This window comes from Bos indicus x Bos taurus, chromosome 27 (assembly GCF_003369695.1).
Source record: "Bos indicus x Bos taurus breed Angus x Brahman F1 hybrid chromosome 27, Bos_hybrid_MaternalHap_v2.0, whole genome shotgun sequence".
NCBI lineage: Eukaryota > Metazoa > Chordata > Mammalia > Artiodactyla > Bovidae > Bos > Bos indicus x Bos taurus.
Window position 1 is genome coordinate 15,353,865 of NC_040102.1, and position 14,649 is coordinate 15,368,513.

The following is a 14,649-nucleotide window of genomic DNA, read 5'->3' on the forward strand; positions in this document are numbered from 1 at the left end:
GAGGTTCCTCGCCCCCCGGTGCCCACAGCCGCTGCGCCCCTGCGCTCGCTCACCCGCCGGCGCGGTTTACCGCCTCTTTCCCACCCGGGCTGTTGCCATGCAAATATTATTCCCCCCGCCGGTCACGTGTCCTTTGAAGGGCCACGTGGATTAACAAAGCTGATCTGCCCCCAACTCTCCCCCCTCGGCTGCTAATTTTTTTTTTCTCTTAACTTAAAAAAAAAAAAAACAAAAAACAAAACTGATCTTGAATGCATGCATCCCCCAAACGCAGCTCCCCTAATCCTATGGAATAATTCAAGTCGTGAATGCACTTGGAGCCCTAGATGACCGCTTTATAAGGCAGACCCTCGTAGTTGGGAGGCTACAGTCTACCTGGAACACTCGAGGAGGCACACGAGGGGAAAAGCGGACGGGTGCCTCGCGCCACCGCCTCTCCCGACGACGCGTATTGATCAGAATGTCAGACAAGCTCAAGGAACGCAAAGTGAGTCGGCTGAGTCCAGATGGCTCTTGCGCCTTCTGGGTGGGGGTGTCTAACTCCCAGAGCCACCACCTGGCTGGACCGACGAGCCGGGACGTGGTCACACAGGACTTCTCCTGGAGAGGAATCCTGAGTGGTTTGGGAAGGGAATGAGGATAGCTAGAGGGGACTCCACCGTCGGGGTGGAGGCCACATCTGGAAGCTGGTGGCCACCTCCCCATGGCCCTGGTGTGACCCCGCAGAGGTTAGAAGCGGAGTGCATCAGCACAGGTGCGAGAGGACAGAGCTCAGTGACCCAGTGGGGGGACAGGGGCCTGGGGCGACTCCCTGGGCAGCACTGAGGAGTGGCAGACGGCTGTGCCAGCCGTGCCTTTGATGATTCTCTGGGCAAAGACATCCTAAACGGACAAACCTCTGTTCTCAGAGAACCCCCGTTTCCCACAAAGTGATAGAAAAGCGGAGAAGAGACCGGATTAACCGCTGTTTGAACGAGCTGGGCAAGACGGTGCCCATGGCCCTGGCGAAGCAGGTAATGTTGGCAGCTGAGAAAACGGTGCTGGCGCTGGGGATCCTCTGATGCCGGGAGTCTGGAGCTGGAGAGGGCCGTAGGTGCGGGCTTCCTGCCCGGGGCCCTGAGCGCTGAGTTGAGCCCCAGGCGGCCCTGGCGCAGATCCACAGTGGCGCCCCCTGTTCGGCTGGATGGTCCCCTCGGGTTAAAACGGTGCACCCAGCCTACCCAGGTTAGCCCGCACCGTCTGGGCCGCTTCCAGGAGACTTTTCGTCCTTTTCCAGAGTTCCGGGAAGCTGGAGAAGGCAGAGATCCTCGAGATGACCGTGCAGTACCTGAGAGCCCTGCACTCCGCCGATTTTCCCCGGGGAAGGGAAAAAGGTGGGCAGGGAGTGTGCACCACACAGAGCCCTGAGGGTGGCAGCGGGAGTAAATCGGTCTCTCAAGGTCTCCTCTCTGGATGCTGCAGGGACGGGGCCCCGAGTCCTGAGAAAGCTAAGGGGGACTGGAGAACAGGGGTCTGGGGATACAGGTTCTGAGGCCTCCTCTCAGGTGGGGAGGAGTGAGGTCAGACGCCTAAGGAAATGGAGGTCGCTGGCTTGCGTTTTTTCCAGTCTCCAGGCTGGAAAGAGAGGGGCGGGCCTCGAATGGAAACCGGCCAGAAAACGTGATGGGAGGGGCTTGGCACCTGCCTTAGGCTCCGGGTCAGGAAGGGGCCACTCACAGTTTTCCCTTTCTCCGTTTTCCTTGCCCCTCCAGCAGAGTTGCTAGCAGAGTTTGCCAACTACTTCCACTATGGCTACCACGAGTGCATGAAGAACCTAGTGCATTACCTCACCACCGTGGAGCGGATGGAGACGAAAGACACCAAGTACGCGCGCATCCTCGCCTTCTTGCAGTCCAAGGCCCGCTTGGGCACCGAGCCCGCCTTCCAGCCACTGGGTTCGCTCCCCGAGCCGGATTTCTCTTACCAGCTGCACCCAGCGGGGCCCGAATTCGCGGGCCACAGCCCGGGTGAGGCGTCCGTGTTCCCGCAGGGCGCGGCGCCGGGACCCTTCGCCTGGCCGCACGGCGCGTCCCGCAGCCCCGCGCTGCCCTACCTGCCCAGCGCGCCCGTGCCGCTCCCGAGCCCCGCGCCGCAGCACAGCGCCTTCCTGGCGCCCGGGCAGGGCCTGGACCGCCACTACCTGAACCTCATCGGCCACGCGCACCCCAGCGCCCTAAACCTGCACGCGCCCCAGCACCCCCCGGTGCTCTGACGCCGACAAATCCGCAGACTGCTCTGCGCTCTGGGCACTGCTTGGGAGAAATACTGTATATTGTACAAGTGTAAACATTGTGCTGGGAAAAAAAAAAAAGCTGAGTGGGGGAAGGTCAAAAGCGAATTCGTCTTCTGAAGGACCTCCCCCCTGGCAATAAAGGCTTTCTGAAAGTCCCAGAGAGACGGATTCCTTGTTACCTTTGCTCTTCTAAAACCCATCCCCTCCGAGGGATCTCAGGCACAAGGCCGATGCTGGCTGAGGTGACGACCTCAGTTATTTGGGTGGGGAAAGGGATGGGTCGCCGCGCAGGGACGGAGGAGGCGGGGAGGCCAAGTGGAGGAGGCGCTTCCAGGCTGGCTTCGCGGTTCCACCCGGGCTCCAGACCTGCCTCCTCCTCACGCGCACCTTGGGTATTTGCCTGGGAGAAGGGCGGATGGGAGGCCCAGGGCCCACGGCTCTCAAAAAATACAAATTGAAGGACCCTCTCCAAGCTGGCTGTGGCAAACTTTCTCCAGCTCCCACCTGGGCGCGCTTCCCTAATCCGAAGGCCCCGGACTCGCGCGCACGGGCGCGCGCACCAGCTGCCTGCTGACGGGGAGCGCGGGGAAACCCGGGCCTGTGGGATGCAGCGACTAGGTTTACAGCCTCCACCTGTCTGGTTAAAAATATATAGAGGAAGGAGGTGGCTTCCGAATGCGGCTTAAAAACAACATCCGATGAAGTTCATCTTCGGACAGACAACTGTCTTTCTGAGCGCCTGAGGGCTCAGAAAGCTGAAGTTGCCCTTAGCGCACAGATCAACTCAGCTTCGGGGCGCTAGGCGACCTGGTGAGAGGCTGGCAGCGACTGGGTGGGGAGACGCGCTCCCCTAAAGGATTGTTCGCTCTGCCCATACCTACATCCAGCCACTGGGACGGGACTGAGATGCTGGGTTCCTGGTGAGAAAGGCTTCTCCGCCTTTTCCCGGGGGAGGAGGATTTAAACTTTCTTGCTCCACCCAGAAGATAGGAACGTTTGGGGTTTAGGGAAGAGTTGGCTAGCGATCTTTAAGGGGCTTGTAGTTTTCACTGACAGTTGGATCTGCCTTCCCCACAAAACAGCGGTACATTTACAATAGGAGCAAACTGAAATTAGGTTTTTCTAGGACCCAAAGAGCAAAATGAGCCTCATTGTTGTTTTAGGTTAACAGGTAAGATGTACAAGGTATTTAACCCATTAAAGTCGTGTTTGTGAGAATTTAAAAATTTTCCTCCACTGATTTTTTTTCTTTCTTTTTTGTTCCCATTCCTTGTGATGCCCTGTAAATAAATAACTCGAAATTATGTAGCAGGTTTTCCTGCTTCCTGAGGCCATTTAGCTAAACTAGGATGATCTGTCATAGCTCAGATTAGCTGGACTACAATAATTAACTTATTCCATTTCTGTGGAGAGGGTTTAAGGGAACTCTGACCTAGACTGTTTACTAAGGTCATGGAACAGGATGACCACAATTTATAAACCATCAAACTTGATTACACAGAGACAGGAGGACCAACACACACACACACTCTCACACACACACACACACACACACACACACACACAACCACTTCATTATGTTGTCCATAAAGTGAAACTTAAATACCTACATTTTGGGGGCAGGAAGAATCTATGAACATTAGATAAGGTCCTTCAAGTCAGGCGTTCTTGCACTGCATGTCAGTATAATGCTTACCTAGAAAATGTAAGATGCAAACTAGTATCTCTTCCCTTATGAAACAAAAGTCAGTGTAAGACCAGGAGGCCATTTGGGTAACAAATATGCATTGAGCAATATGGGGTGAAAACAAATTATGCAGCAATGGGAGAATGCATGGTGCCTATTATTGGAACACATGTCTTACACCCGTTTTTATCAGCGCTGGATACAGAATATGAAGAAGGCCTTTCAGGCTTTTTTCTCTGAGCATTAAGCCAATCTGAATTCCCTTTGGTAGTGAAGCACTGAAGATATAGTGTTACCCTGGAAATATAAATTATTAATAGATTCAGTATTTTTGTCACTTCTCAACTGTTAACCAAATTAGACAAAACTTTCTTTTGCTAAGTAGATTTTCTCTTTGGGATTAGCTTTGGGAAAGCACAGGCCACCACAGTAAAAAACTTCGGTCATTTACATATAATTTTGCAAACTTCCACTGGCCCATGACAGTCTTTGTACCTCAAATGTTGGTATTCTTGATTTTTTTTCCTTTCTCATTTAACTGTGGAGGATAAAACCCTGCTTTGGATTTACAATGACTTTAGGATAAAAGTCTCCCTCCCCTTTCTCTCCCTCTCCCTTTCTGTGTGTGTGTGTGTGTATGTGGTGTCTTTTTCTGAAACCTTCATCCAAAGTTCCAATTCTCTAGGCTTGGCCAAAAGTCAAACTTTGCAAAAGATTAAAAATGTCACTACAAAATGGAATCGATTTAAATCAGATTGTGACTTTAATGTGTTCTTCCTGTACTTTCTGTGATGACACATTACTTCCAGCCTCTGTCCCAAACCCCCCGCCTACTCCCCCCTCTGTCTGAGTCTCTTATACCCAATCCCTCCACTCTTTCTTTTAAGTAAGTTGTATAGTAATGGTTTCCAAGAGACTCAACCAAACCCAGAAATAACAAAAAACAAAAAACAGTGAGTTTGGCTGGAGGTGACCCATTGTGATGCTTCTGAAAGGGGCAACCTCTTGTTTCTTGGGCTTCATCCTTGAGTGGGCAAGAATAAAAATAATCATCCCCATGAAATCAAAGGTTTTCTCCAGAGGCTTGAGGAACAAAGCTGTGCTGGTGCTTTGGGTCAGTCCCTGGGGCTCTGTAGGGCTACAACTAGGCCCTTTGAGGCCCTCCAGCCACCCCAGTAGAAAGGGCAGTAATACAGAGCTCACTTGTGCTTCCAAGCATTATTGAACAAACACGGCCGAGTACCAGTGGGGGCCCAGCAGTCTGGCCTGCTAGAGACCAGGCAAGAAAGGTGGAAGAGCAGCCATGCAAGTGCTCACCTGACCCCACAAAGGCACGGGATGCCTAGGAACATGGTAATGGGTATCACACAGAGTAACACACCAAGAAAAGTAAGGCGAGATGGGGCAGGTAGTAGGAGCGCAATAAATATGTGTGGAATGATACTGTTACAGGGAAGAACTGACTCCATCTTGGATCTGTCTCTTATACTTTAACCTCTGCTTCCCACTGCTTTTGTTCACTAAAAGGATACTGTCCACACATAATGCCCTGCCTTGGGGAGCCCTGCCCCTCTGCCTGAATGTTAAACCAAAATGCCTTTTTTCAGGACCCAGTCTACCTGTGGATGGCTACAGGAAGGAAGAAATTAACACAGTCCATCCCTGGAGCAGGCCATTCCAGGAGATATTTGCAAGATTAATGGCCTTTTTTACTTTACTTCCTCACCCTCTCCTCTGATCTATAAAAGAACCTGGCATTCAGATCCCAGTAAGATGGTTATTTTGAGACATTAGTCTGCCATTTTCTTCCTCTGCTGGCCGAATATAGTCATATTCCTTGCCTCAACACCCCATTTCTCGGTTAACTGGCCTATCGTGCAGTGAGCTTGGACTCAGTAACAACATCCTAGTGCTGAAGCTCTTGGATTCTACACCTCCCCTAGGCCTTTTGTTTCTGGCCCAAAGGCCCCTCTGTGCTTCAGCAGAGACCAGAAAGTACTCATACATCCACCCAGAAATCTCTCGAACAATCTACACACACTCTATCAGACAGGGCAATGTCCCTGCCTTTGACTAGAAATTCTACCTTGTGCTCTGGCAGCAAATGACATGCTTGGCCTGCTTGATTAAGGCAGTCAACTCTTCCCAAAGGCTCAAGCCAGGATCTGAATTCAAAATTAGCCTGATAAGAGCTCTGCCCCTTTCACACAGGCCAGATCCAAGACAGGGCTGAGTCTATTCCACTCTCCTGTTTGCACCATTAGTTGTTCAGACTACCTGGGTTTGCATCCCAGCTCTGCTGCTTACACTTCTGAGCAAACTGCTAAGTCTCTCTGCATCTGTTTCCTCATCTATAAAAATAGAGATATTAAATGTGCGTATAGCCTCATAGGATTGCTAAGAGGACTACATGAATTGGTATACTCCAAGCCCTCGACAGAGTGTGTGGCCCACAGTGAATGTTCACTAAATGCTAGCTATTATGACAATTGGCTGTTTCTCTCTCCCTTCTCCAAAGAGTCAGATCTTGGGACCACCTCAAACTAAAAAATAAAACCTCAAGGCAAATCACAAAAAAAATCTTGAATCCCAGGGCTCTTAAACCCCAAGGCTTATTCTGATACAAGAGTAACATTCTTCATTTAGGGCAAGTGGGGGTGGGGCTCAACTTCCATTCCATAGTCCATCTGAAGGCTCTGAGCCCTATTCTGAGTTTTGACTGAACGCTGTTCTCCTGCATTGCAGGCAGATTCTTAACCATCTGAGCCACCGGGGAGGCCCGTGACTGGTTGTCAGAGCCCCTAATAACATTGGAACACTATCTCTTACATTCTTTCCAATACAGAAATCTGGCTTTATGTTACTTTGTGACAGCTTTTTACACACACTTCTGTATTCTCTCTCAAAGTACACATTCTAATGACTATTAATGTAAACACACTGGCTGTTATGGATTCTTTTCTGGATTGTGGAGTAAATAAATAAACTGATTCAGTATTCCTTAAATACACTTACTTTGGCAACTTTATGTTCTTCTCAGCATTCCCCCCATTTTTCCCTATTCCAGGCTTTTATCCACCATATTTGTCACCTGTTTGCTCCACTCCTGGCTCCAGACTCACCCCCTGATGCAGGTGAAAGTACAGCTGCAGACTCTTAGCTCCCTGGGTCCGGACCCCTCACTCTCACTCGCTTTCTCACGTGACCCTTATTTCTCATCCTCTGCAGTTTTCTGATTGCTCAGCTCCCCATATCTGATTGTCCATGTACCTATGGTCTGGTGTAAGAATGATCTCCCTGTGTGTGTGTGTCCCACATGGAAAGGTATTACTGGGGTAACACTCTCAACACCTCTCGGCGGTCCTTTCACATTCTTCAGCTAGCCCATTGGAGAGTTCAGACGTGGATCCAGGTACCTCACCTCAGCTCCTTTCTCTTTGGGCGCCAACCTGCCCAGAGGAAGCAAGCAAGCATTCCCATCTGAGCTGGCTGGTAGATTTTGAGCTCTTCTGATGCTTTTGATGGGTTAGTTTAATTCTAAGGTGAAGTGCTGCAAGCCCACTCTTCACACATGGATGTCACATCCTCTAATCAGTCACAAAATGGACATGTTTTTCCTCCACCTGACACCTATATCTACATCCTAAATGAGCACAGGTAGGAGGGGGAAAAAAAGACTTTTATTTATTGTATGCTCTAAAACCGCAGAACCTGGGTGCCTATATGTGTGCAGTCAGGAAGGCAGATACACATATACGCCTGTGTGCAGCAAGCAGTGCAGGCTTAGGAGTGGGCACACAGGTGGCTGCTGTGTCCACAAGTGAGTGTGGAAGGGATGAACTGGGACCAGAGAAAGCAGCAGACCATGGAAGAGAATGGCTAAGTTAGAGCTTGAGGGACTCGATTGTTTCCGGATCACTTGGAAGATAAGAAGCAATCTTTATGAAGGTCTGCAAATCTGTCCCATTATTATCACTAGCAAATCCTCTGTACAGTGGGAAGAGCTGCAGCAAAGCAGAAGAGAGGCAGCAGATAGCATTATGTTGATTGGAGGTGTGGGAGATAACAGGAAAGTTGCCCAAACCACACCATGGGGTGGGAGACTTGGGCAGGAACTCTGGGCTGAGCTATATAGAAATGGTGCAAGGGAAAAGAACCTCAAGGGAACTGGGAATTTGAGTATTTTTGCTGTGCCCACCTGGCCTCATTTATTACATTTAGCTTAAAAGCATGAGTCAATAAAAATATTAGTTAAAGCTTTATAAATATGATGAAACTTTCTTGCTACAATATTGCGAGGAGCCTTTTTGCAATGTTTGATGGAACAAAAGTAAGCCTCCTCTATGGTTGTTCTGTCGTAGGCTTATCAGTGGACATCTTCCACAGTAAAACACTTTCATTTCTACCCAGTAAGAACAGAACTTTATTTTTTTACATTAATATGATTTCTATTTTATATTTATGTCAGACTATATAAATCTGTGATCCAGCCTTGTTATTCTTTCTAAATATAATGGAAAGTGTAGTTAGTGAAGAAAAACTTCGATATGGGGTAGCCCAGGAGAGGAACCTGGTGGGCCACAGTCCATGGGGTTGCAGAGAGACACGACTGAGCATGCATGCACGCACGTGGAGAGGATGCACACAGTCTTAGGACTACAAGCTACAATGCCTCTCTCTACTTTCCGATGTATTGTGTGCCACATACATGGCAGCAACAGTAACAGGTGTAACCCGTCTAGCAGTACTGGCAGGAAGTCTGGGGGAGTCACTTCTGGGTACTTGGAGAAACTGTTTGGAAAAAGTCAAATTGGAGGGAGTCAAATTTATATTCTGGCCATAAGCAATAAAAGCTTGAAAAAGTCCTGATTTCACAAACCCTTTCTACTGTGATGTACAGTAAAGACGTAGATAAGGATGCAATTGAACCATCCCTGAATTACATAATAGCTCAGTAGAAAAGACAAGAGCAATGAAGATACTGTCAAATTATAACTGAATAATATCTATCATGACTCTGAGCCCTAGGCTGATGGTGGTCCAAACATATGTGGTGAAGGGAGGCTACAGGGGAAGGATTTTCACTGCTGTATCATTCTTTTCAGAGGGAGAAATTGAGCTAAGAATTTCTTAGAATACTATAGAAAAAATGGAAAAGTTCTGAAACTACTGAAAGTAGCATTGTGCTATCTGTTTCCCTTTTTCCTATCTTTCTCATCATGAAGAGAACATTTATCAGTGAGACAACACTTTCAAATCTTTTCAAATGTGTATTATCAAAAGAGACACCAAAAAGCTGAATATGCTTTGGACATGAGGGAATTTAGGAAACAGTAATTTCCAAGAAGCATCAAATGACCTTCTGTGACAACAAGAACCAAGTGATGTGGGTAAAGAGAATATAGGCGGAGTTTATGTTGCACCTGATGGTGGTTTTTCGGGCATCAGATATTTGCTATGGTTTGCAAGCTTCTTCCAAAACAAATCTGTAGTCTATTTTTCCATATAACCCCCAGTCACACTTTGACAGGACATGATAAACCTCATCTTCACTAAGGAGGAAGCTGTAGAGCTTAAGAACTGATCTGAATTCTGGGAAGGAAAGGCAGCCCTACCATCAACACTCAAGTTTGCAAAAAGCCCTCTGTAGGCTCTTCTAGTCACCCTGGAGTAGAGAAAAGTATTGGACAAATAAATTCTTCCTCCCCAAATGTTTAAATACATCAAAGCATAAATGCTTCCTCCCTCTGCTTCTCCCCTTTTTTTCTCAAACCACCCGCATTCTGCTCGGATCACCAACTGTTTTTTTCTCTTATGGAGTAGGATACAGTTATCCTCCAGGTTTCTTTTGAGGCTCTGAATCTAGACAAAACCATGCCATGCAATGCAAGGGACACCACTAAGGCCTTGTTTCTGGATCTATCCTCTCCTCCAGGTAGACTCACAAGCTGTGTCCCCTTCACTCACCACTACGCCTTGACCAGTTTCACACCCTTCTCCTAACTACACATCCAAACAGACATCAAGCCTTGTGAATTTTACCTCCTATCTCTTGATCCATTCATTTCATTCCTTCAGTTCAGTTCAGTTCAGTTGCTCAGTCATGTCTGACTCTTTGCAACCCCATGAATCACAGCACGCCAGGCCTCCCTGTCCATCACCAACTCCCAGAGTTCACTCAGACTCACGTCCATCGAGTCAGTGATGCCATCCAGCCATCTCATCCTCTGTCGTCCCCTTCTCCTCCTGCCTCTAATCCGTCCCAGTATCAGAGTCTTTTCCAATGAATCAACTCTTTGCATGAGGTGGCCAAACTACTGGAATTTCACCTTTAGCATCAGTCCTTCCAAAGAAATCCCAGGGCTGATCTCCTTCAGAATGGACTGGTTGGATCTCCTTGCAGTCCAAGGGACTCTCAAGAGTCTTCTCCAACACCACAGTTCAAAAGCATCAATTCTTTGGCCCTCAGCTTTCCTCACAGTCCAACTCTCACATCCATACATGACCACTGGAAAAACCATAGCCTTGACTAGATGGACCTTTGTTGGCAAAGTAATGTCTCTGCTTTTGAATATGCTATCTAGGTTGGTCATAACTTTCCTTCCAAGGAGTAAGCGTCTTTTAATTTCATGGCTGCAGTCACCATCTGCAGTGATTTTGGAGCCCCCGAAAATAAAGTCTGACACTGTTTCCACTGTTTCCCCATCTATTTGCCATGAAGTGATGGGGCCAGATGCCATGATCTTTGTTTTCTGAATGTTGAGTTTTAAGCCAACTTTTTCACTCTCCTCTTTCACCTTCATCAAGAGGCTTTTGAGTTCCTCTTCACTTTCTGCCATAAGGGTGGTGTCATCTGCATATCTGAGGTTATTGATATTTCTCCTGGCAATCTTGATTCCAGCTTGTGCTTCATCCAGCCCAGTGTTTCTCATGATGAACTCTGCATAGAAGTTAATAAGCAGGGTGACAATATACAGCCTTGACGTCCTCCTTTTCCTATTTGGAACCAGTCTGTTGTTCCATGTCCAGTTCTAACTGTTGCTTCCTGATCCGCATACAAATTTCTCAAGAGGCAAGTCAGGTGGTCTGGTATTCCCATCTCTTTCAGAATTTTCCACAGTTTATTGTGATTCACACAGTCAAAGGCTTTGGCATAGTCAATAAAGCAGAAATAGATGTTTTTCTGGAACTCTCTTGCTTTTTTGATGATCCCTTCAGCCACAGCCAAACACCAGGCTGTCAATGACCCTTTTCAACTTCAAACCAATCTCCCAGCCTCCACTTCTGCTTTCTTCTAATTGATTTTCAGCATCCCAGCCAGAGTGTTTTCCGAAAACACAAATCTAAAACCGCCCGTTTAGAATTATTCAGTGCCTGCCCTCACTCTTAGGAAAAAGTCCGAGTTCCTCGTCAGGCCTTCCACTGTGGTCCCTGTGTACTTCTCAGACCTCACTGCTTGACACTAACTACCCGACACTCAACATCAGGCACACTGACTTCTTTCATTCCTCAGCTGTCCAGAGCTCTCTTTTACATTGGGCTATCATGAGTGCTGCATTTCAAAGGCAAAGCAAAGTTCAGAATACCTTTTCCCTTAGGTGACTGGTCAGTACCCTGAACCTGACTCTTCTCTAATGAAAAGCTGATCTTCATTCTCAGGTGAAGGGAAGTGCATCTTTGCAGCAGTATTATGCCCATTCATACGAACCTGTCTCTGAAATGGCTCCAGAAATTCTAAGTGTAAAATACTGAAAAAATTACAGGTGGCCCTTGAACACAGGTTTGAACTGTGCAGATCCACTTGTATGTTGATTTTTCCCCCCAATAAATACATAGTACAGTACGACCCGATCTGCAGCTAGCTGAATTCAAGGATGTGGACTGAAGAAATGAAGGGCCAACTATAAAGTTGGATGTGGATTTTCAACTGCATTGAGGGTCAGCGCCCCTAACCTCCAAGTTGTTCAGGATCAACTGAACATGAAATATATATTCTGGCCTTTTTCTTTTTCCTGGACTTTTACAATCAAATGATATCATTATTTGACATTAAATATTATCAAGAGGCAAGGTGATTGAGAACATGGGCTCTGGAGCTAAACTGGAGGCCTGGTTCTGCCACTTTGTTCGTATGGCCTTGAAAATTATTGAACAGCTCTGGGCTTCAGTTCCCATCAGTAAATGGAATGATCGTACCCATCCCATAGGGTGGATAGGATAATTAACAGGAGAGACTGGCCAATAGTCTGTAACCAGTAACTTAGCTAGCATGACTCAAATCTGCATGAAACTGCTGTATAAACTTAATCAATTTCTTTTGAAACTGCTATTTAATTCTTGAAATAAGAGTTTATCTGGTTAATTTATTGCCCCCCTCCTTTTTTTTTAAACCAGTCTTAATCTTTTCTGCATCAGAAAAGACATCAAGAATCGAAGAAAGGTAGAAAGAGATCTTTTTTTAGGAAGGAATTTGCTAGGGAATCAGGTGCAGTGACAGCTCCAAAAGGTCTGAACAGACTTCAGAGCAGACACCTGGTGGGAACAGCGCTAGGGGATTCGGCTTAAAGCTGCAAACACACTGCTTGAGGTGGGCTTAGTCAGGCTAATGGAAATGAAGAAGGAGCTAAGTACCCCAAAGGTGCTCCTTGATGTCTCCCCTGCCTGGCCCAGTGTTAGGGACTTTTACACAGTTACTCCATTTATTCTCCACAAACACCTCTGCCGTAGGAAATATCACCCTCAATGTTCAGATGAGGTCTAATTTGGAATTTGTCGAAAGTCATGTAACAATTTTGCAGCAAAGCAAGGATTTGAGCTGTAATAGGTTTGCTTCGCAGTTCAGTGCCCTTTCTTCTATAAAACAACCCTCACAGTCACTAACATTTTCATACTTTCTTGGAACTGTATGATTTAGAGCTAAGTTTAGGAATACTCCTCATTTCTTGGATAAAATTCTCTTCTTGTATAGTCCTCTAGGACCTCAAAGCTGGACAGTTGGATGTCCCAATTTATGGTCTCTAAAATGCAGATTTAAAAAAAAAAACGTAACTTTAAAAAGCTAATTACCAAAATCATACATGCTTATTAGAGAAAACAGAAGCACATCGCAAAGTATAAAGAGGATAGAAAATACCTATAGGGCTTCCCTGGTGGCTCAGTGGTGAAAAATCCATTTGTCAATGCGGGAGACACAGGTTCAATCCCTGGTCTAGGAAGATCTCACGTGTCGCAGAGCAACTAAGCTCATGCACCACAACTGTTGAGCCTGTACTCTCAGTTCAGTTGCTCAGTCGTGTCCGATTCTTTGTGACCCTGTGGACTGCAGCATGCCAGGCCTCCCTGTCTATCACCAACTCCTGGAGTTCATTCAAACTCATGTCCATTGAGTTGGTGATGCCATGCAACCATCTCATCCTCTGTCATTCCCTTCTCCTCCTGCCTTCAATCTTTCCCAGCATCAGGGTCTTTTCCAATGAGTCAGTTCTTCACATTAGGTGGCCAAAGTATTGGAGTATCAGCATCAGCATCAGTCCTTCCAATGAATATTCAGGGCTGATCTCCTTTAGGATGGACTGGTTGGATCTCCTTACAGTCCAAGGGACTCTCGAGTCTTCACCAACACCACAGTTCAAAAGCATCAATTCTTCTGCACTCAGCTTTCTTTATAGTCCAACTCTCACATCCATACATGACTACTGGAAAAACCATAGCCTTGACTAGACGGACCTTTGTTGGCTGTATTTAAAAGTGTATATTAAAAGTGACTCACCATTTTAATATGCTGTCTAGGTTGGTCATAACTTTTCTTCCAAGGAGTAAGCATCTTTTAATTTCATGGCTGCAGTCACCATCTGCAGTGATTTTGGAGCCCAGAAAAATGAAGTCTCTCACCATTTCCATTATTTCCCCATCCATTTGCCATGAAGTGATGGGACCAGTTGCCATGATCTTAGTTTTTTGAATACTGAGTTTTAAGCCAACTTTTTCACTCTCCTCTTTTACTTTCATCAAGAGGCTCTTTAGCTCATCTTCGCTTTCTGCCCTAAGTGTGGTATCATCTGCATATCTGAGGTTGTTGATATTTCTCCTGGCAATCTTGATTCCAGCTTATGCTTCCTCCAGCCCAGCATTTCTCATGATGTACTCTGCATATAAGTTAAATAAGCAGGGTGACAATATACAGCCTTGACGTACTCCTTTCCCAATTTGGAACCAGTCTGTTGTTCCACATCCAGTTCTAACTGTTGCTTCTTGACATGCATATAGATTTCACAAGAGGCAGGTCAGGTGGTCTGGTATTCCCATCTCTTTCAGAATTTTCCACAGTTTATTGTGATCCACACAGTCAAAGGCTTTGGCATAGTCAAAAAAACAGAAATAGACATTTTTCTGGAACTCTCTTGCTTTTTCGATGATCCAATGGATGTTGGTGATTTGATCTCTGGTTCCTCTGCCTTTTCTAAATCCAGCTTGAAAATCTGAAGTTCTTGGTTCACGTACTGTTGAAGCCTGGCTTGGAGAATGTTGAGCATTACTTTGCTAGCGTGTGAATGCTCTAGAGTCCGGGAATCCCAGTTACTGGGCCCACGTGTCACAACTACTGAATTCTACATGCCACAGGGCCCAGGCTCCACAGCAAGAGAAGCCACCGCAATGAGAAGCCCACTCGCCACAACTAGAGAGCAGCCCC

The 14,649-nt window shown here is 46.8% G+C and overlaps 1 protein-coding gene across 2 annotated transcripts; it reads left to right on the top strand.

Annotated features, from left to right (window-relative positions):
• Positions 1–299: 299 nt before the first annotated feature.
• On the top strand, positions 300–2,292 carry HELT (helt bHLH transcription factor). Of its 2 annotated transcripts, none has more exons than XM_027530261.1 (4): positions 300–487; positions 909–1,013; positions 1,277–1,373; positions 1,752–2,292. In XM_027530261.1, exons 1-4 carry the CDS (start codon positions 461–463, stop codon positions 2,249–2,251), a joined length of 729 nt encoding a protein of 242 aa, XP_027386062.1. In that variant the 5' UTR covers positions 300–460; the 3' UTR covers positions 2,252–2,292. The 2 variants fall into 2 exon arrangements, with proteins under 2 accessions (XP_027386062.1, XP_027386063.1); XM_027530262.1 differs by having other exon boundaries at positions 1,755–2,292.
• Positions 2,293–14,649: the final 12,357 nt, after the last annotated feature.

Excerpts from the sequence above, each read along its gene's own strand:
- HELT (XM_027530261.1), top strand. The coding sequence starts at position 461 with ATGTCAGACAAGCTCAAGGAACGCAAA. Across the intron at positions 488-908 it reads ACAAGCTCAAGGAACGCAAA|AGAACCCCCGTTTCCCACAA; the intron begins GTGAGTCGGCTG and ends CTCTGTTCTCAG. Across the intron at positions 1,374-1,751 it reads TCCCCGGGGAAGGGAAAAAG|CAGAGTTGCTAGCAGAGTTT; the intron begins GTGGGCAGGGAG and ends TTGCCCCTCCAG.